The following is a 22,495-nucleotide window of genomic DNA, read 5'->3' as shown; positions in this document are numbered from 1 at the left end:
CCTGGAAGAAAGGACTTGCAGGGGTTGGGTATTTATATTTTAAAAAATTCGGGACTACTACATTTAAAATAATGCTCTGAAGAGTATAATTTTTTTCTTTGTGTTGATCCATACTTTGAGAAGAATGTGGTCAGTGGGTTGTTTGGAGGGGATCCATGGGCTTTTGCTGGAACAGTATAAGTACAGTTGTACAGTCAAGCCTGCCTTTTCTGCCTTTTCATCATTTAGGTTCTGCACTCAAGAATGGTCTGGCAACCATCACAGCCACACCAGAAAACAGCCTTTATCTCACAGTCTTGCCCTGCCTCATTAAGCATTTTGTTTCAATGCCATTTGGTTTGGCCATTGACTGAATTGCATCCTTCTGAACTGCCAAATAAAATTCAGGGAGGATCAAGTGAAAAAATTATATAAAATCTCCTTTCTGAAATGGTCCACAGAGTGAAAACCCTGAGCATCATTCTGGAGAATCAACACACTGCATCTCAGACAGAGAATGGTTTCTGTGTTTTAAGTAGATGAACTACAGAGAGGACAGCTGATCACAGAGCTGTTCCTCTGTTCAGCCCTTCCTGTCTCATCCCTCGAATGACAATGTCACTGTGCACGTTTTCACAGGGTTTGCACAAGTTACAAGAAAGCCTCTGCAATTTCTTAAAATTTTTACTTTGTAGTCTGAGCCATTCTGGTATCTTGACTGAACATGGTCGTGGCTGCTAGCAATAGGGAATGTGTATTACAATAGTGGAGATACCAGAGGGACTTTGCTGACATTAGATCATTCCTGCCTAGAAAGATATTTAAGGGAAAAACATGGGGGTTTAGTTTTGGGTTTGGGGTTTTTTTGTATGTTTTCTTCGATGGGTAAAATGGTGGTTATTGAAAATGTCAGAACACAATTACTTTAACAGACAATGTTGTTTATTTTCCTGAAAATCCTTGGAAGTCTGTCCAGCACAATATTGTTTTCATGTTCTATCTTGAACCTAGAATATGGGTAACTTGTATCTTTATAATATTCCCACTAACTGGACCCCAAAATCTCTTTCCAAAAATTAACAAACTTCTATCCCCACTTTTATCCCACTTAGCTGGAAGTAATAGCAAGTCTTAAAACCTCTTTCTAAATAAAAATGCAGAAGACATAAATCATTCATTTACACATATTTTCAGAGAAAACAGTGTTAAAAGTACCCATTTTTACTTGTTTCTATGGCTTGTGTAATATTTTGTTTCATAACGATAAATGTAAAGTAAGTAATTTATTAAATCATTTATCTTTTGAAAGATTACTACTGACTATAAAATACACATTTGGAAAACTTTGGCAATGTAATTTAAGATCATAATGAATTAAAATGAAAGCTTTTTTATACATTTATTTCATTTTACATTTAATATAAAAAATTAATACACTCTTGATTTACCCCATGACTCCTATAAAAATTACTACAATGTTAAAATCCCAAATAAATCATGAAATCAATTTCATTGAGTCTGACACTGGTAGTGGTAGAATTTAAAATAAATTGTAGGGAACTTATAAATGCCTTTTTTATATACATCTAAATTTCAAGCCTGCATTATCCTAGTGACACATACTTACACAGGTGCACCATTGTAAATATGTAAAGTCTCAGTCCTTGTAGGACTTTCTGACAAGCCTGTAATACTTCACTGCAGGTAGCCCTTCTGTGCCCAGGATGCTCCTTGGAGCACACCAATTAATACTAAACATTTGCAACATCTCTCTGTAAATGGAAGAATGCTATTAACTTTTATGAAGAATTTTGAGATCAATGGATTAAAATTTCTGATATTATTAATGGTAATTTGTGTAGGTTGTGAAATATCTGGGAGCACAGACTGAATCTCAGCTCTGGCACAGACTGGCTGGGATGAGTTGCATGGCAACTCCTCTACAAAATTCACTCCTGTTCAAAGGCACTCAAAGAATTTCTGAGTGGTCTTCCTGCTTTCCACTGCAGCTCCTAATGTACAGTTTCTGAAACCCACCATCAAGAAATAAAAAAAAGACAAAACACCAAACTGAAACAGTGCTGAGATGTTACTGAGGAAATGTAAGAATGTTTTGTGAAAGAAATGGAGAATTTCTACTCTGGCTCAATGTCTGATTTTTTTGCCTATTGCCCCTCAGCTCATGGAAACACAAATAAGTAATACAAGTTAGCAAAGTTATGTTGTGCACCTTAAAAGGGGAGAAAATAAAATTAATATAATTTTCCATCACTGTTGAATTGTTAAACTATTCAGTCTCCATCATACTTGTGCCACAGAACATTCTGTGTTCCAGTAACAGAAAGATAAACATACTGGAATTTTATGGATTTATTTAATTTCTTTACCACTTCATTGCTGATTTTTTTTTTTTTTTTAAATTCAGAATCAGTGAATGAAAAACCTGACTCTCATCTTTCTTGTGTAGTTGTACACAGAAGTATTTCTTCCAGTCATCATGAATTTCTTCAGGCAAAACTGGAAAAGTGTTCTGGTTTATATGAAAGCTGTTTTAATCCAGTCTCGTCTCTGGAGAGTGTTTTTAGAGGTACCTGCCACTGAATTTTCAAGAATTTAGGATTAATACCTCAGCCAGAGTTTCAAAATATCTTATTTCCTTATTTCCTAAGGACTGTAGTAAGTAGTTTGAATTTTCAAAAGACTGCTAATAACCAAAATCTTTAGAAAGTCTATTGTTGCTGTCAACAAGGTGTCTCAACTGAATTATTTTTTCAGTCCAGCACCATTATGATCATTGAGAATTTGAACACTGGGATCCTAAGTGCCCTTACTGAGGTCTCCACTGGTTTTTATTGATTAAATAGTGCAAATTTTTGAGTGTTACACGCTGTCACATATGTACTTTATGTACATATACTTTTCACCCATGTGAGTATAGCAGTAATTTGAACAGACTTTGATTGGAGTGAAAGGAAATAATCTGAGAAATTTGTGAGTTTGAAAGTAGCAGGAATTATTTTGATACAAGCAGTGCCTGTAGTGGGGGTGATTTTTTTTCTGTTTTTTTTTTTTTTTTTTAATCATGTGGAAAAATCTCTCTGACTAGTTTCAGATTACTACTTCTTTTAAGAAAGATATGCCCTTTGGTATATTTGAAAGCTTTGTAGTGCTCAAACACTCCATGCAGGAAATGTGCCTTCAAGGTAAGCATACATTTACTCCCTGAAGCATTTCTCATTTTCAGTCCTCTTTCTATTTCTCATGGTTTTAATATTTGTACTGTGGTAAGACTTGAGGTATCGTATGGAATTTTGCCTAGAAATACAAAGTGTCTTTGATCAGAAGGGGTAAAGATGAGCAATATCTCCAGGCAGCTGAGCTTATTTTAGTTAATGTCTCTTACTTTTAACTATTGACACTCCTCTAGAAAAGGAAAATGGGTGAATTCAGCTGAGAAACACTAAAACTGACTGATGTTATTTTTGTTCTTTCTTTTATTTAGATTTAAATTTAGTCATTCTATGAAGGAGTCAGATACTGAAGTGTCATTAAAAACACTGCAGAAATAATTTTCCTTCTCTGGTGGGTTGCTGGCTGACAGTTACTTGATAGGATGTCCAACACCTGTCCACATTATTTAGTAGCTGCTAAAACTCCCTCTTGAACAGTCACCTCCCAGGACAGAGGGCAATTGCATGCAAAGGAGCATGAAAGCAAGTGGAAAAGGTGTATAAAGTTCATCCTGGAGGTGCTTGCTCTTTTGCTTGCATAAAATTATCAGTAATTTCCTTGGCCCTTCAGTTCACTAATCAAATGCTTGATAGGTCACCTGTGTTCCAGATGGTGAAAAACTTCCTTCAGTGACTCTTAGCAGTTTGTGTGCATAGCTATATTAATCTCTAGAACTGACCAGCACCAGAATTTGCAGCACACAGAGATCACTTATGGATTAATACTTACCCTCTTCTGCCACTGAAGTTAAATCTACATCATGACTTGTCTAAGATATAAAATTTTGTGTGATAACAGGCACAGCTGTTCCTAATGTTGCTGTTTTGTTCAGCCAGCCAGCCACCCCCCCCACATCCAGCCATCCATCCTCCCATCCGTCCTACCCTCCCTCCTCCCCTCCCTCTCTGTCTCTTTCATACTTTCAATTCATTCTTTGCACTATTGACATTAATTGGTTTAATTATTATTTTGTAACATGTTCATACCTTCTTGTTTTGTAAAAATAAGTAAGTCTATACACTGGCAAACTTCATAGAAGTGATTTATTTTTTTTCTTTATATCAGTTGAAACGGGATGTCATGTTTTGTTTAAACTACGTGAAAATTTAAATAAATGTTAAGATAAAACAGCATATCCACATTTTCACTGTGAAATTGAAGTTGTACTGTATATTCTGATAAATCAGAGGTTCTTGAATTCAGAAGAGGAAAGGGAATAGTTTGAGTAATGGACAACATAAACTAGAAGCAATGGGACTACATAGAGAAAAGAGATTACTTTATTTGATCATGCAAATTGAACAATAGACTGCAAAGGAAATAGAGCAGGCCTAGAACCTGAGCCACATAACAGTTTGGAGTAGTACTAACATAATATGGAAGATGGTTCAGCATTTGAACAAATCCCTCCTGAAACAAAGTAATTGAGGATTGAAGCCTCTGCTCAGTGATCTCTTCCTTGACCACTAAAACCAGGAGTACATGAAATGATGGTATCTTCCTGCCATCAGAACATCTGTTTGCAAAGTGTAAGCTCTAGAGTACATAGAGTCCTCTGCTATGATTCTCTGTGTTCAGTAAGCCATGTGTCAGTTCATACATCTTTCCACTTTTCTCAGAGTCACTGAGACATACTTCAGTCTGTTGTTTTTCTCAGAAGCGTTCCTTGTATCAGACTGAAGAGCTGGGCACTTCTCTTGGCCAAATAAAATCAGATATTCATAACTGCTGTTCAGAATATTTCTCTGAGCTCAGTACAACTGACAGTAAGTAGACTTGGGGAGTCCCAGTCTACAAATACTAATCTTGGGAACAAAGGAACAAATACTGTAAAAATTAATATGAATATTATGAAAAAATGGAAGGCTTCTGAACAAATAGAATGAGATTTGGATGTGAATCGCATTGTCAAAATCAGCTCTCAAATTGTTCAGGGCCAGCAGGCACAGCATGATGAATTTGTGAGTTGACTGACATTTCTGCTTGGTGAACAACAGACTGGAGGCACTTAGCTGCATGTTCACACTCCGTGGGTTCTCAGAAATGAAGGGACTGTTGCTCTCTAGTGGTCACTGCCAGGTTGTTTTCTGGATTACTGACCTGCTGCACCACACAGCCTCAATGAATCACAAATATCACTGGTTTTCAAGACTCTGAACCCCATGCAGAATTTGGTCTGTTGTACACCAGTTGGATCTCAAAATTGGGTGTAAGAGTTGACTACCTCAGTTGATTCCATGTTTAGCTGAGAAAAGGACAACAGACAAATTAATTTTTCAGTGATGTTGACTAGCCTTTTCACCCAAGTAGTCCTTACCTGTCTGCACAGTCATGCACATATTCAGTTTAAATTTATATCCATAATGCACTTCAAATACCTCCAACAAAAAATGCTGTAATTAGATAATGTTTAACTATTTCTATAAAAAACAAAAGCATTTGTTTGTGTATGGTATAGGCATGCATTGATGGAAAGAACAATTTGACAAAAAGATTTGACCTTTTTATTTTCTGGACACTCTTAAAAGAGACAGCTGCTCCCCACTGCCCTGGGGTAAGCCACTGTGGCTCTGTCCAAGTCCTGGCAGCCAACCCCACTAATCCTGTCTGGTCAACCCCCATGCAGCTGCTGCCTCATTCTGGAAGTACAAAAATTCCTAGAAGCTCTCATAAATATGCATGAAAGATGTCTGCAAACACCAACTGTTCCTGCATGTGACCCAAAGTACCACAGTTCTATACAGCCAAGTTCAGCTTGGGTTTTCAAGCCAGGTATTCCCCTACTCTCCCTGTCTTGAGGATTCCAACCTGCTGCTGTGCTCACAATGAGCATTGTGTACTACAAAGCTCTGCACTTGTCAGAATATTGCATGGCTGGGAGCTAAGAGGTTTGGGATCCCTTTCTCCTCCTTGTTTGAGGCTACCTAGATGGTCCATACAGAGGTGGAAACAACACAATACTGAAAAGAAGAATTGAAGACTTTAGAGAGTTTAGAGTACTGACCAGGTTTGTCAATCCTTGATTGCAGTTTATGAAATTCTGTTGAGAATATTATGGAAATAGTTCACAGAGCAGGAATTAAACACCAGACCTACCCTCTACCTTCATCCAAGCTGCTTTCCCTTTTGAGCTCACTGAATCTAGAAGACCTGTTGCTCAGTGAAAGTAATTAATAGGATAAATAATAGCACCATTTGAGGCTATTCCTTACCTGTTTGCTGAGGTGCTGTAGAAATTGAACTGCTTAAATACATCCTTACAATGTATTTTCTAAGAAGCAAATTTTTATAAAATCTATTCTTCCAGAAACAAAATGATCTTTCTGTATTAGAGCCTGGCACAAATATAACTATATGCCTTTGAATAATGAGGGCAGTTTTCCTTCCCATCTACAAAAAAGCACATGACAATCAGTTTCAATCTCTCCTGAGGTAGTTTCTTACCAGAATTATAGGTTTAAGAAAATGATATATTAGTTACTAATTTTCAGCTTGCATTAACCATTCAGTATTTCCCATGCATTGAGTCTACATTCATAGGAGTTATAGCCAACGATCATTGTTCTCAATGCAAGGGCTACTGGGCAGTTTCAGCTCAAAGAAAGAAAATTTGAAAGTGCATTTCTCCAATTTGTTTTTTGCTGGGGTTACTATACTGCCATAGGAGTTCTACCTCCCTCTTGTGGCTACCTCTTTTACTTTCAGCTTGGAAGAGAAACATTCACAGCGCAGCCATGATCAGAATTCCTTATAGTTGCCTTCCTTATATGTCTCCTCCTTATAGTAAAGGAGTTTAGTAAAACCTCATTATGTCCGGATTCTCCTGTACAACAACAACAACAAAAAAAAAGAACCAAAAAAAAAGAAAAAAAAAATTAAAATCATAATAAAATTGTCTACCTAAAAGAGAGATTCTTTTTCACATTCATGTGGGAATAACTGAACATTCTTTATTAAATCAGTGGTAATTTAGGGTGGTCACATTTTGTAATCGGATCTGAATGTTTGGATTCAAGTCAGCCACATGTAGGAGCTCCACCTAGAAGCTACTAAGATATACTTCAGGGGACATGATATTTTCAAGTCATGCAAAAACCCATGGCCTATATATTTTAGGATATTACTTTTTTCTTTCCTATCATCTTTCATTTAAATATTAGGTTGTTCTTTTCAAACATTAAGAAATCAAGCTATCTGAAGAGTTAAATAAAGGACTGTACTTCTAAGATGATAGGAAAACCAAGACAGCATTAAATGTATGCCTTGGAATTTTAGACCCCCAGCTGAATGCAGATATTATGTCCCTTCATTGCTTCCCCAAACCATAACATCTTATTACTTCAAAGTCCTTAGCAGACTTACAGCATTTGCAGGGTGACCGACCTTGAGTGTGCCTGCTCTGTGCCCTTCATTCTTTTGCAATTTACACTGATATCAATATAGCACTTTATAGCCTGACACACCATTCAGAAAGAGATGTGTGTTTAATCTTGAAAGGCATAGCTAGAAAGTGGGCTGGAGGGACATGAACATTCGCAGAAGAAGTCTACAGTAATGGAAAGAGAATAAGCTGTACAGTTCAAACACTACTGCTGATCATCTTGCTTTGTCAGGTCTAAAACAAAGTGTCTTTCTAGTTCTACACTTGGTTGCATCCTCCAGCTTCACCCCCAGCTTCATCTGGCTTTGGCAGCAGGGCAAGGAACTTGCTTTGACCACTCATGTATTTATGTAACTGATGTGGATAGAGACCTCATCACTTTGGCTTTGAAGGTCCTCTCACTCACTTCACATTAGATGACACCCAGCAGCAAATCCTTGACAGTGAAAACATTCATGGGAGCTGAGCCCAGCTGAGCTCAAAGTACAGACTACCAGGGGCTGGCTGCAGTAACAGCTAGAACTTCTTGGGAAAAATCATCCCTTGTGCCTACAGACCACATCCAATAAAGGCAGCATTGCGTCCTCACCCTGTAACTTTAACTCTGTGTCTGCATCTGAACACATGGGTCAGAGCATGGGTCAGTCTCTCCAGCAAAAATGCAGCTGTTTGAAAACTATAAACTGGAAGTTCTGTTTTCTGCTCAGTGGGTGCTCTGTTCATACCATAAAATAGTGCAGGTACTGCAGATGTGATGGGATGCCTCACTAGAAATACTTCCTTTCAACAGAGACACAGCCACACTGACCACTAATCTGCTCAGAGCCTGGGTGGGAGAAATGAGATGGCTGATGACAGTAGGCCATATTGCAAATCTAGGAAAATCTATAGTGGAAGATGTTTAAGATGGAAAAACTCCCTTTCATCCAAAGCAGCAAGGCAGAGGACAGGAAGCAGCTCAAGGAAAATGTGAGTTCCAGTGTATAAGTGCAGCTTCCAATTTTTTAACGTGTTGGCAGCTATCAAAATCTTGGTATGCCAAAGACTCCCAGGTTATATCAATTACCATGAAGACTGGTGCAGAGAGGAGCTCTGGAAATGGGTCACAGGTTAGGAATGGCTAAAAATGCCTAGGGTCCTACAGTTCCATTACAGCATGAACTGGGCTGGCTCATTCCTGCTGTTATCCTTTCTCCTAAAGCCAGGGACTCCAGCTGCCCAGCAGTTCTCACTCTAGTGCAGCTTTGCAGTTAGATAATTTGCTTCAGAATGAGAACTCCACATTAGCTACTCATAACCCATAGGTTGGTTCCAGCTGAGTTTATGTTCACTGCTCCTCACTGGGGAGACTAAATTCAGGTAAAATTGAACTGGAGTTGTTTTCTGCAAATCCCACCCAGTCTTGTGAAAAACAACCCTAGCACTCATCAAGAGAATAAAAAAAATAAAAATATTTGGCTTGTCTGTCTAATGCCTTGATGTCTCCCATGCTGGGTCCCAGAGGGGACAAAGGATCACCTCTGAACAGGCTGCAAAGTGTAGGACACACCTATGGTTTTTCCATGAAAGCTGTACACTCCTTGCCCTTAAATCATCTCTATGAAATTCTCAGCTACCCAGAAACTGCTGTGGATTGCCAGGCCACTCACCTGGGCACAAAGGAAGAGAAGTATTAATTGGGAGGCAGTGAGCATCTAAAGGGGAACAAACCTGCCTTGCACAAAAGCATTTTTAGCAGACATGTGAACATGTGGCTGAAGGAAAAGCCACTGAGTAAAATACACCACAGCACATCTCTGCTTGGCAGCAGCAGCCTGTGTACCATCTCCACTCTGCCAGCTGTGCCAGAGAAGCTGAGACTACACAAACACACACATTCCCAGGAGAATCAGTTAACACACACACAGGCCAGCACCATGCCATAGTCACACACTGTACCTGTGTTCTGGTGTACCCCAGGTGAATTACTCCATTTTAGGTCACCACATGGAGCCTGAGCTATGTAAGGCTTCCAATGGCACACTATATAGGTCACTCTGCAAATTTTTCTCTATGGATATTTCATCCTCTGATGTTTGTACATACTAAGAATAACTTTGCTAAAGTTAATTCAGTTCTGCTGTGAACCTTTGCACATCATAGCTGATGGTTGGAATATATGGCAGTAGTCAGTGAAAACATTTATCAGCATGCTACATACATCTCTGATTTGGATCAGTAAAGTAGGATATTGTGTATGAGGACACTAGTTGGTATTTTAAGTCTGGCTTTTTTTTAATCTGATTTCTTTGCTGTTAGGTATCACAGATCAAAGCCAGCAATATTTTGGCTGTTGCTGAAACATCACCACAGCTGAGTAGCTGTGATTCATAACAGTAACAGTCGGAGTGATTAATGTTACTACTTCAAAAGCATTTCAGTTCTAATGCAGAATTTGTAACTTGGAGGTACTCCTTCACTTCACACTCTTTTAGAGAAGCTCTAACCTTCAGAATTTTAGGGACTTTTTTTACCCATTCAAGCACTGGTACTCTGTATTCAAATTATGAATCATCCAGTTTGTGGAGACTTCAGCACTATGTAAAACATGCACACGTGAAAAATGAAGGGGTGGTCTATGCTCTAAGACCAATAATCTTCCTGCTACAAGCATGAGACTTTGATTAGAGCAAGCAGGGTATGCATTTTAGTAATGGCCAATTCTTCTTCAATAAAAGGAAGCCTGGAGACTTTTCTACATGACAAAGCATTTGGCAACAATGTTGTTTTGAAGCATTTCCTCCTCTGGTCACTTATTTCTACTCCTGTCAGCTCTTTCAGTTGCATTAAACACATCTTTTGTAGAGCTGCCCTATGAACCAGATCAGGAAACTGATCCAGGTTAAAAATTAGCCAGCACAGGAGGAGGAGAAAAAAAAAAAAAAAAAAAAAAAAAAAAAACGAAAAAGAAAACAAACCCAAAAAAAGGCACAGCAAGGAACTGGCAAAATCAGAGCGTTGTGGCATAGAAACAGAATGAGCACAGTGGTGTGGGAAGGAAGTACTAATGCCTCAAATCCTCATTATCACTGAATACTCGGGGGTCGTGAGAAAAACTGAGTCAGTGTCTCAATTAAGTTTTGCCTTTACAAATTAAGTGTAGTTTTGTCGACCAGAAACATGAAAAAGCTCAGTCCCTGGTCCACAAAATCCACGATGGCAAAAACCTCTGCTAAGGTGTAAAATAAATGCTGTATATGGCAAGAGCCTGGAAAAGACCGACTCGTCTCCTCCAGCTGTAGCTGATAATTTACTAGAAACAGCTGTTATAAAGACCACGGTGCACAGGTTACAGATTACTCGAGAAAAGGCAATTTCCTAAGCAGAGAAGACACGAGTGGTTCTAGAAAAGGAATGGTTTCTGCAAAAGTTTACATGGAGTTTGTATAAGTCAGATAGGGAACTATGATTCTGCTAGAAGATAAATCCTGGCATTGACAGGAGAGAGCCAAGCAGCTGCTAGTGGCAGCTTTAAGAAAATCTCTGACTGATCCCCTGGCTTTTGTGGTGCTGTCCTTCAGTCTTTGAAGAGGTGAGAGATCTGTTGAAAGTAGATGGGGGCAGAAGCTACAATAATGAACAGTTACTGGTCACCTGTTTATGCAGTCTTCTGTGAAGTTGCAACTTGGGTATTTAGCTTGGGACAGGGAAGATTGCTTTCTTATGTTGGTAGCGATGTAGCTCTGACTGGATAACCAAGTGCATAATTTTATTGTCCGGTTTATGCCCTAATGAGAAAGGGATATATGTAAGTTGTTATCAAAAACTATGTGTATTCTGACTGTAAACAGTTTATATTAAAGAAAAAAATATTTGTATTTCCTACTTTGTTTCATTAAGTACTCGGTAAGAGTAGAGCAGGCCTGAGACTCTACAAATCCAATAATGAAATAAAAGCTTAATGTGTAACTGAGAGGCACTCCTTTACCTCACACCCTTTCAGAGAAGCTCTACCCTTCAGAATTTTAGGGACTTTTTTCAGCCTTCTTGAAAGCCTAGCCTGTTCTAGCACTTCAAAGATGAGACGTCACTGAAACATTGTCTGTTCACTGCAAGATCATGAGATGCAAAATACACTGCTGTAGGATGAGAAGGTTTAGTTCTCTGTGGGTTGTGAGGAGGGATCTTAAATTCTACACATACTAAACCCTTAAAAATGGTGTTAGTGTGCTTTGGTAAAGCATATTGCTGTGCTTTGAATTCCAGATATGAGAGGAGTCCCACTAGAAGAATAGAGGGGCCTTGCAGTAAGGGTGATGTGAGCTATTTAATTCCATTTGTGCCTTGCTAAAAAAAAAAAAAACCTGTTTGGAAAACCTGTTGCTGAAGGCAAAAGGGACATGTTTATTGGTTCTGGCTTCCAGCTACTAGATCATGGCGAGCAGGCTATTAGGAGAATGTCAATTAATATATATATATTTATATCATTTAATTAGGGAATTTTTGTTTATTACCTGAACACTGTCTGAAAGTCATATAATGTAATTTTTGTTATGTGGTAGCCTCCCTTCTGACTCTTGAGGGCTTGCTGCATGCAGAAAAGCTTCATTATGATATGTCTGCTTTTAACTTCTGCCTGTGCCCAACATTTTGGATTGTGGCTCAGGCCACTTATTTTTTGGTTTTAGCTCTGTATGGACACTTAAAAACCCCAAAGAAACAAAAAGAACAAAATTAGTCACCCCTCACAAAGAAACAAAATTTCTCGAATTTTATTTAAGGGTATATTCTGTCTTTGGTGCTGCCAATGGAAACAATGAGACTTAGAGGAGAAAATAAGCTCTAATCTAATAATGTATGAACATAGCTTTAAGAAGCATTTTCCCTTAAGAACATTTTTTAGACTGCCTCAGATCTTAGTGTATGTTCCTGTTTCATCCTTTAACACATGCTATTGCAATTTGAAGTTTAAATGTGTATCTCACTCTCCTGGAAACATGCTGTTTCAGAGATTGGGTGAGAACGTTTACTTTTTGACTAATACTAAAGTGTTGCCAAAGCCTTCTGAAGTGTTCAATGGCTGTTTGTTTTTAAGGTAAGAGTGTAATAAATATACTGGGTGAAAATGTCTTCATGCCTAAAGTAGGACACTTCAACAGTACAAGAGCAGATTGGTAATGTGGACAAGGCAATGATGACAACTCTGGATGGTGTGCTGACAGTGAGCATCATTCTGTCATCCTGTAATATAGTTAAGACCAATTTTTTTTTCCTTGCTTGACCACTGTCCTCAGAGAGAAGGGGAACTAGTAAGACATAATGACAAGCCATCAAGAAAGCAAGTTTTATTTTGTTTTGAGAACTAGGAAGGAAATTAAAAACTACTGTTGTCAGCAACAGCTCATATTAAGTACTCTATTCTTCACTATGATTTCAAAGAAAAATGAGTGTATGCTGATACTGCTCTGGTAGTGGTTTCTCCAGGTGCAGGAGATCAGGCATACTTATGATCTGTTTTTAGGGGCAGAAAAGTAGTTTCAGATTTTTTTTTTACAATTTTCAGATGAACCAAAAAATCCAACTAAACAACAGAGGAAAAATAGAATTTAAGATTACAACTTACATTGAATGTATTTTAACTTAACATCAAGATTTTTTGGTTCTTTCTTCCAGCTCACTCCTTGCTCATGGTTTTCTGTGGCAATCACAGACATTTTGCATCTTTGACTTTCTAGATTCAAGAGTGTCCCACGCCTCCCCCATTAGCAAATACTTATACAGCAGTTATCACTTTGCAAATGCCTTCTTGAAAGATATGCTGTGTAGAACAACCCATTAGTACTTGTCAAGAACTTTAAAATGGAAGGGTGATCAACCCAAAAACCATACTGAAGAAAATTTATTTCTTCCTTCCCCACCCCCTGCAGCTCCCTATTCACAAGTTCCATGATGGACTACAAAGAAGATGAACTACAGATATCCCCATATCTTAGACCCTTTGTTTTAATTTAGCTGCTGTTGCAGTGGTAAGTAATTTGCCCTGCTGAGGAGAAGCAAGGGATGCTTCTGAACAGGCTAGGAATCATTCAGGATACTCAATGCAGACTGTGTATCTCTGAGTGCGAAATGTTTGCTGTAAAAGATGGATTGTCTTTGTCTCAAAACATTTGGTAGAGAAAGAAATATGATTGTGTCTAGGATTGAGTGGGAACTTTTCTACATTATTTCCTTCTCTAACACACCAAGGATCAGCTTTTGATCTTGTGCACAAATTGTTTTTTCCCTACACTATCTCACATTTGGCACAATTTTTGCATTGAAGGAGAAAGTTTACCCAAGTGTCATTATCTTGGCTCTCAATCCAATGCCCACTTTCATATGGGGCTCAAGTCTAGACAGGCCAATAGCTAAAACACAAGTGCCCACACAACAGTACAGCTGTTATTGCTAAACCTGGTGAAGCCATCCTGAGCTGTCACTGGTAAAAGCCTCAGGGAGAAAGATGACAGACCAGGTAACACACAAACTTAGGAAGATTCATGCTTGCCCAGCAAACAAAGGAGAATGCTGGCAGATAAATGCAGATAACTGTAAAAGCAATGCTGTTATGTAGCTTATGCCTTCTGATGCTCCCCAGACTATCAGTGTTGCTCCTGCACTATACACAAGCGTGTATGTTATGCCAGTCTAACAAAATGCTAAATTAAATAGAATCCCTTAACATCCATACAGCAGGCAGCCAGGGTGAACAGACTGCAGGAAGTGGCCAACTCGCTTGACTCCCCAAGCAGCAGCTGAATTGCCATGAATTAAATGGACCATTAGTCTGACTCAATGGGGCATTTCTCATGAGGGCTTGAATTCGTTCAGCAATATTCTTCAGAGGCACTCAGGGGTTTGCAGTGCTGTGTTACAACTGGATATTAGTGCCTGAGAAACTGTGAGAGGGCTGTGCATATAGGTCTTGCCTTCTGGGAAGGCAATCTGATGAAATATGGAAAGGAGCATGACACCAGACTGAGGCAGTACTGCGAATATTCCCACATGTTAATTTTTTTATCTATTTAGTAAGCAACTCTGAAAAACTGGGAGGGGGTTCCTGTAGCAAACTGTAACCATTCAACTGAAGCCTTATTTTGAAAAAAAAAGGGGTATGAATGGTAAACCTGATTCTTCCCTGGTAATATGCCAGTCATTTTGGCAGTTTTGTTTCACAGTGAATTACAAGAATTTTCCAAGAGACTACTACCTTGCTATTGGAAGTCAAGTAACACCAGTATCTCAATCAATCCCTGTAATTCATTCATCAGACTATGAATTAGGTCTTCTGAGTGGGCAAATCCTCTTCAGTCCTGTTGGCTGTGCCATGCAGGTGGAAAATTCCAGCAAAAAAGGTGAGGTTGGACAGGTGGGATTGGTAGAATTTTGTAAACTATGCTATTTTTTGACCAGGGCTCCAGCAATGTGCACAGTGAATACTGACTTAATTAACAGACCCACTCTAAACCAACCTGTCATGTCCCTATACAAAGCCTGCACTCCAGCAGGCCAGGTAGTGTGTTACTGTAGAAATAAAAGACTTTGAGGAACCAGAGGGGAAGCCTCCTGTACCCACTAGACACACTAACAAACTCCTCCCTATCAAAATACACAAGACAGGAGTTCCTGAACTTGTTACTAGGGCTAGTTAATAGAGAGGAGTTCAGGCTGAAGGTTACATAACAAATGTAGTTTACACCACCACAATTATTGAAGAAATGTAACCTATTATGTCTTGTGTGTGCCAAGTCAGAATTCAACGTTGTATTTCATTTATGCTTGAGCAGACTTCACACAGGTGAGTTATTGGTGGAGCTCTAAGGGATGAGTGGAGTTCAGAAGGTGTGCTAAGGACTGAGCACTGTGAACAGTGGGTGGGAATACTCATAGTTGAGAAGATTTTCCCATATCACATGCTTCTCATAGGTTACCATTGAAAAAGAGGATAAAGAGGGAATGAAAGAAAAGACAATAAAGTGGGGAAAATGGAAGTTAAGCCAGCTGGCAGAGCTCTGACAACCAGATAGGAGATCCTGTTGCCACCAGCTCGATGAAGAACTTAAAAGCAGCAATGTTGCAGATCAGTAGCACCTGTGGGCCTTGATGAGACCCTGAGTAAGGACATCTGTAAATCCTCAGGTTGTGCTGCCTCCCTCTTCCTGGCCAGCTCCAGCCTCAGCTCCCAGCCCAGGTGGTGGCACACTGCCTACAACAGTGACACCTAGGCCTGGGCAGCCTTTAATCAACTGCTTTTGAGAGAAGGCACCAGCGCTCACAGTGCAGGGCTCATGAGCTCCTTTCTTGTGGGCCCACAAGAGCATTTCTGCCTTGCAGCCATTACTTGTGGTTTTTAGTTGCCTTGGAGCGTGTTGATTTCTGCAGAGCCTGGCCCTGGTGGTGACCAGCAGCACGGACAGCAGGGCCTGCGCCACCTCCTCTGTGAGGGCTGCCAGCCCTTCTCCATTGCTCTGCCCTGGACAGCCCAGCCCTGGCCAGCAGCGGCTCAACACGGGGCAGTGTGTGTGTGCCCAGGCGGCCAAAAGGGCGGATGGCACCTTGGCCTGTACCAGCACTACTGTGGGCAGCAGGAGCAGGGCATTGATTTTCTCCCTGTATTTGACACTGGCGAGGCTGCACCTCGAATGCTGTGTTCAGTTCTGGCCTCTCAGTTCAGGGACAATCGAGGTGCTGAAGTGTGTCCAGAGAAGGGGAAAGGAGCTGGTGATGGTCTGAAGCAAAAGGCTGAGGAGCAGCTGAGGAAGCTGGGGGTGTTTAGGAAAGGAAACTCAGGGTTTTGGTCTCTACAGCCACCTGAAAGAGTTGCAGCCACGTGGGGACTGGCCTCTTCTGCCAGGCAACCAGTACCAGGACAGGGGAGGTAAAGGTTGGCCAGGGTGAATTTTTTCACGTAAAAGGTGATTAGACATTGGGCTGCCCAGAGAGGTGTCGGAGTCAACATCCGTGGAGGTGTTTAAGGAAAAACTAGAGGTGACACTTAGTGCCCTGCTATAGCAGACACGGGGTGTTCGGTCATTGGTTGGACTCCATGCTCTCACAGATCTTTTCCAAACTAAACGATTCCGGTTTTCTGTCCCGCGCGCGACCACGGAACGTCCGGTCCCCGCCGCCGCGCGCGCCTCGTGACGTCACAAACCGAGCAGGGACGGCGCCCCGGAGGAAGACACTTCCGCCTCGATAGGGCCTGCCGCGCGCAGCCACTTCCGCCTCCATAACTGTCATGGCGGCGAGGGCGGGGCGGCTCACGTGACGCCTCGGGCCCGGCGCGGTCTCGCGGCAGCTCTCGCGGTGCTTGCACCCCCCCGCCCGCGTCCCCCGCTCGCCGGCCGCTCGCGCAGCGCTCGACTCGCGCTATATAAAGGGGCGAGGCGGCAGCGCGGCGGCTGCAGCCCCGGGGCCGCGAGCGAGCCCGGCACAGGCCGCGGGGCCGCCCGTCAGCCGGGGCGGAACGCGCGGGCGCTGGGGGGACGCAGCCGGGCAGGTTTATTGTTTTAGGGGCGACTCCCCCCCGCGGTTGGGGGCGTCCCGGGGGGCTCGGGACATGGCGAGCTCGACTAACACAAACCCCGTGGTAAGGACCGGGTCGGGGGACGAGGGGGGCCCCGGGGGCAGCGCGGGCGGAGGTGGCCGGCGGGGCCCGCCGCCCCCTCCCCCGCACTCCCTTCCCTCCCGCCGCCCGCCTCAGGCGGTCCCGGCCCCGCGGCGGGGGGCGCGGGGCAGCCTCGCCCCCGCGGCGGCAGCCAACTTGTGGCGCCCGGCGGCGGGGAGAGAGAGGCGGCGGGAGCGGAGCGGTGGGGGCGCGGGGCGGCGGCCCGGGGGCGGCCCCGCGGGGAGGCCGGGGGTCCGGCGGGGAAGGGAAGGAAGGGCCGGCGGGCGGGGGGCGCCGCCGCCGCCGCCGGCGGGAGGCGCCCGGGGAAGGGGCGAGAGCTGGAGGAGCGCGGGCGCTAACGCCCGCCCCGAGATGAGGGGAAGGGGCGCCCGAGCCAGGTTTCGGTTTTGCGGTGTCGGGGAAGCCCGCCTGGGCTCCGCTGGAGCCATTTTATGTTGCTTTGTAAGAAGGAGACGATGGTTGAAAAGCACTTTTCCCAGTCCGGCCAAATCGGCTAAGCCGAGCGAAAGCCCTCAACTCTGGCGAGCGAGGCAGTATTTATTTTAAAAAGAGAGAAAAAAAGAAAAAAAGCCCCAAACCTCTCCCCCGTCCCCTTCTCGTGCTTTCTGCACCTTGGCGGGTGGCTCGCTGCTGCACTTGTACTCACAGAGGTTTGCAACAAGCAGTCACACAGACCTGCGCGGCCACCGAGCCCCCCCGGCCGCCGCTCCGCTCCCCGGCGCGCCCCCGGCCGCGACCCCCGCCCCGAAGCGCTGGAGGAGACAAACCCGGCGTCCCGGCGGCGGGCTCGGCCCCCTTGTTTGTGGCTCTCAGATCCATCATGGCTTCCCCCTGCCTTTCTGCCTCCCTGCTCCTTGTGTTCCTCCTCCCTGTGGCTGCCCTGTTTATATAGCGCTATTGCCGCTCTCTAATATAGACTCTGCTAGGATGGGAAGGTGCTTTCCAGCCCCACGTCACCGCCTCTCCATTTAAACACCACATCAGCCTTTAAATAGGGAGCGAGCCGCGGAGCGCGGGCTGGGAGGTGCATGCGTCCGCGGCGGAGGCTGGGAGGCGGGCGGCTTGTCCCTCGGATCCCGGCCGGCCTTGCCCATCGCTTCTCTTCTCCACGCTGCCCGTCCCCGTCGCCCCCGGGTGCGGAGCCGTGGCGCTTTGCGGGGGCGAGGGTGTCTCCTGCCCGTGTAAATGCGCTTTCCTTTGCTTCTACGCATCGCACAAAGACATTTTCGTCTGCTCCTGCATTTAAGTCTGTTTTACCTTTTCCTTCCCTTTTTTTTTTTTTTTTTTTTTTTTGTTTTTTTTTTTTTTTTTTTTTTTTTTTTTTTAATTTTTAAAAAAATTATTTTGCTTGGATGGTTTTGGATTTTGCTGTGGGGTTTTTTTGTCCTTGGCGTGTAACTCGCACACGTTCCTGTGCTCCTGTAAAGTCTTCAGAATAGCTTTTCTGCTGTGTGGGGAGAGGAGTATTTAAAAGGTTCTTACCCAGTGTATCAAGGGGAGTTGTGGTATTTATTTTATGGCACTTTGCCAAGGTCTGGCTACAGCTGTCTCCCCAAAAGTGAAGTTAATGTTCAAGTTTTATGCATGGGTCATGGGCTGCAGATGCTGCTCAATGATTTATGTGTGTTTCTAGTGCCTAAAGTGTGCAAATATTTTTTTGCAGTCCAGGCAAAGCAGTGGTTTTGAAATTTTCACTACTTCATTTCATTACAGTATTTAGTGTACTACAAAATAAAATGTAAAGCATCTTAGTTTTCTTTTCCTAATCAGAAATGTTTGTGACCTGTTTGTGAGTTAGGTTAATACAATTGCAAGGAAGCACTTTTGATTTGATATTTTCTTAGCTTTTGTATCAGAAAATTTTAGGGAAGTAGTCAGCTGTTGCACAGGGCAGTTACTTACCAGGATGCATATTGAATGTGTGTGATTTGAATCTTAGTTGTCCTTTTGTTTCTTGATTTGTGTTTTTATCGTAAGAAAGGGTTTTATTTCTGTGTAGTAAATTAGAGGTTTTGCTTCTGTTTCTTGACCGAGGTGTAGTACCTAATAGCAAAAAATACATACATTGAATAAAGTCCAGAGGACTTGTAATTATTTTTGACTTAAAAAGTTACTAAGACTTGTTTTCTTTCGCTGTATTTCTATACTGGAAGTTCTTCTGAAAGATGTCAATGTCTGGAATAGTAAAAGGCAAGCTTAAAAACAGCCTGTTTCAGATGCTTTAGGTTAATCTTCAATTAAGTAGTAAAATCTTACAGTTCTATCAATTGAGTCTCATTCAGTGGCAAAAGGTACATTGCTTACCTGAGGGTTGCCAGACATGAGTAGGAACATTTTGAAATGCTGCAAGCACGTGACTTTAGGAGGAAGCTGGACTTGGAGCCTAATGTGTCAGTGGCATCACATCAGCATCTCTGATCATATCTGAATTGCTCAAAATCTGTTCTCTGCAGTAAGGGACAAGTGTTAGATGTGAACAGTTATACATAGTATAAAATTTTACGGGCGATAAAGGTAATTTATTTGTAAAAGTCCACAACAACATTAAACTCAACTTGCAATGCTTACAATATAGATTATATATGTTACTTTTTTTTATGCACATCTTTGATGTAATTGTGACTACAAGTAGTTACCTTTACTTTGTGCTCTGCTTGCTGCATGTGGCCGGCTTATAGCGGCAGCTGCATGGCTGGGAGAAAGATTAGCAGTGTTTCAGAGAGAGCTGCAGAAGCAACCAGGAACAAACTGTTGTCAGATGTACAAAGTATGCTATGGTCTGTCTCTCCATAACATGTTGGTTATTGGAAACACAAATTGCTGAAATCCCAAGTGTTGTGATAATAATTACAGAGGATTGCAGTTTTTGTACCCTTGAAGTGGAAGGAATGTAGGAAGTGTAAGCCCCCAAAGGCATGTGGCATTTCTTAAAATAGCTTGCTGGTTGCTCCTGGATTTGGAGTGTGTGTTTAGCAGTGTCACCATACTCAAGTTTTCTTTTCAAGATGCACAGAGAAAGTAAAATATAATCATTCCCTTATGTTCCTGGAGGGGGAAATAGTAGATTCGAAATCTCTTCTATGTGTTTGTGGTTTTATCTAATAAATCAGGAATTTTAATTGTTGTCTTTAATCTGTAGTAAGTGCTTGGAATAGTGTTTATTGAAGAGCAATTTGAGTATTTTGCTCTTAAAAGAGCTTGACATTTACAGCAATGTACTCTTTATGAGGGAGGCACTTTAATATAAACCAGATGAAAGCACAATTATTTTAATAGCAATCTTTAAAGTTTCCATTTGTTCTCATTGCTTTCTCTGACTGAATGCAGAAACTTACTGGAAAGCACACCTGCTATGCCATCTTTAGGCTTATTCAGTAATTGTATTACAGTGTTTATTTTTTGAGTAAGCAATGTATGCAAATAGTTTTGTCATTCAACTCCAGAGTCTTAGATGGCTTATATAAACAGCTTCAGCATCATTTAAATAATGCTTGAAGCTAACACTTTGTGTATGCTGAAGATAGTACTGTGTGGTTTCTTTTAGAAATTCTTCTTTAGAATTTCTTTCTTTAGAATTCTTTTCAGAATTTCACTGTGAATGTCTCTTGAAGACATTGCTGCCCCCAGTGTGAGAGATGTTCCACCTAGGCTGGATGTTCAGGAGTGTACAAAAGAGAATTTTAACTGGACAGGGTATTTCTGAGTATTACATAAATGTTTATTGGTGAAATCAGACAGACACTGTTTAATTGTGAGCATGCAAATGTTTTGTTCTCCCTTTTCTTCCTTCTAATCACAGAGCCATGAGTGTATCGTGTATATTCCTGTGTGATTAGAACAATGTCTGAAAATTCTGACTCATTTTGAGATGCAGTGCACTGTGAGGCTCATGCAGAGAGATTCATGCATGTACAGATTGCTGGTGAGCTGCTTAACTCACATGGCACTCAGCTCACTCCACCCCTGCAGCACTGTCATTTTTGGGAGACTTACCTGCTTACTTGGGCTTTTGGAAGTAATGCAGAAGGATCCCGTGTCAGCAATGACAGAGTGAACATCTGTGCTCTTAACCTGCCTTTCTGAGGTCTTGCTAAGCTAATGCTGGGTGCTAGAAACCAGTAACTGCTTCTATTTGTTTTTTTTCTCATATCCACCTAGAGAAAAAAAGAAATTCCCAAGCAGACTGTTGAGCTGTGGAGTCAGTTTGTTGTATCTGAATGTTGGTATCTTTCTTATAGGGCTTTATAGACTCAGAAGGATTTGTGAATAAACCTTGTGTAAATACCTGACTGTGGACATAGGAGGAAGTAGCTACTGGTGGAAATTATATGAGCCTGTTTGTGTAAAATCTGTTTTATTAGAAAAGTAGACCTAATAGGTAATTTCAGGAGAGGAGGATCAAAGGAGAAAATGCACCCTCTATCCTGCAGGAATTTTGATTGTAATTTGAGGCATACAGGTAATAGTTCTCTTGACTTAAATAAAATAACTTACCGACTTGAGGTTAAGCATGTTTATTTGCAGAATGTGGTTTTGGCATTAAGTAACCAGATGCTTTTAATGTAATAAGGAACAATATATGGAATAGGTTAAGTAGTATTTCTGTGCTAGTTGAATTGTATAAGCTTCATGCAATTTTTTAATTATAGAAATAATAGGACTTAATGCTATTAAGTAGAATGTCTTTTTGCATCTGTTATGAATTAAGTGGAAAAATAATCCTGTTAGTGGTACTTGGTATTTCTGAGTACTACACAGATTTAAAATACTAGCACTCAAGAGAAGTCTGGCTTTGAAAATCTGTTTCAGTGTTTATAAGATCAGGTATTTCAAACCTGGATAAGAAAGCCTGCTTTATGGTATGTTTTGTTTCTTTTGGAGAAGTTAAGTTGTGGACATAGGTGCTGTAAATGTAGTTGTCAGAGATTGCAAACTTACTCTGTTACTTGAAGCCAGAAATTTTTAGTGGGTCTTTGTTTGTTTTTTTTGGTTTTTTTTTTGTTTGTTTGTTTGTTTTGTTTTTATGGTATTTTTAGGGGATTTTCTATTTTTTTTTTAAGACCATTAACAAAAGGATGAATGACAACATTTCAGCTAATGGATTAGCAGGAGAATGTTTTAGAGTTCAAATGTGATCAGTAACATAGAATGGTATGTTGGATTGTGTTGGGAATTTTTGGTTTATTTTTGCACTTCATTTTCTTTTTTGGAGGAAGGGGCTGGGGTTATTTTTTTAACAACTTGAGCATGCCCCAGTG

At 41.6% G+C, this 22,495-nt stretch overlaps 1 protein-coding gene across 1 annotated transcript in view; it reads left to right on the top strand.

The window, feature by feature from the left end:
• The window catches only part of LOC306803551 (stonin-2-like), a 92,403-nt gene that overhangs the window by 49,827 nt on the left and 20,081 nt on the right, over positions 1–22,495 (top strand). Inside the window, exons 7-9 of the mRNA XM_079309099.1 lie at positions 14,788–14,964; positions 15,992–16,487; positions 16,877–17,198. Coding sequence (XP_079165225.1) covers positions 14,788–14,964; positions 15,992–16,487; positions 16,877–17,198 — 995 coding nt within the window. The remainder of the gene's footprint in view (positions 1–14,787; positions 14,965–15,991; positions 16,488–16,876; positions 17,199–22,495) is intronic.

This window comes from Erithacus rubecula (assembly GCF_903797595.1).
Source record: "Erithacus rubecula genome assembly, chromosome: 6".
NCBI lineage: Eukaryota > Metazoa > Chordata > Aves > Passeriformes > Muscicapidae > Erithacus > Erithacus rubecula.
This window is presented reverse-complemented; position numbering and strand designations above follow the sequence as displayed.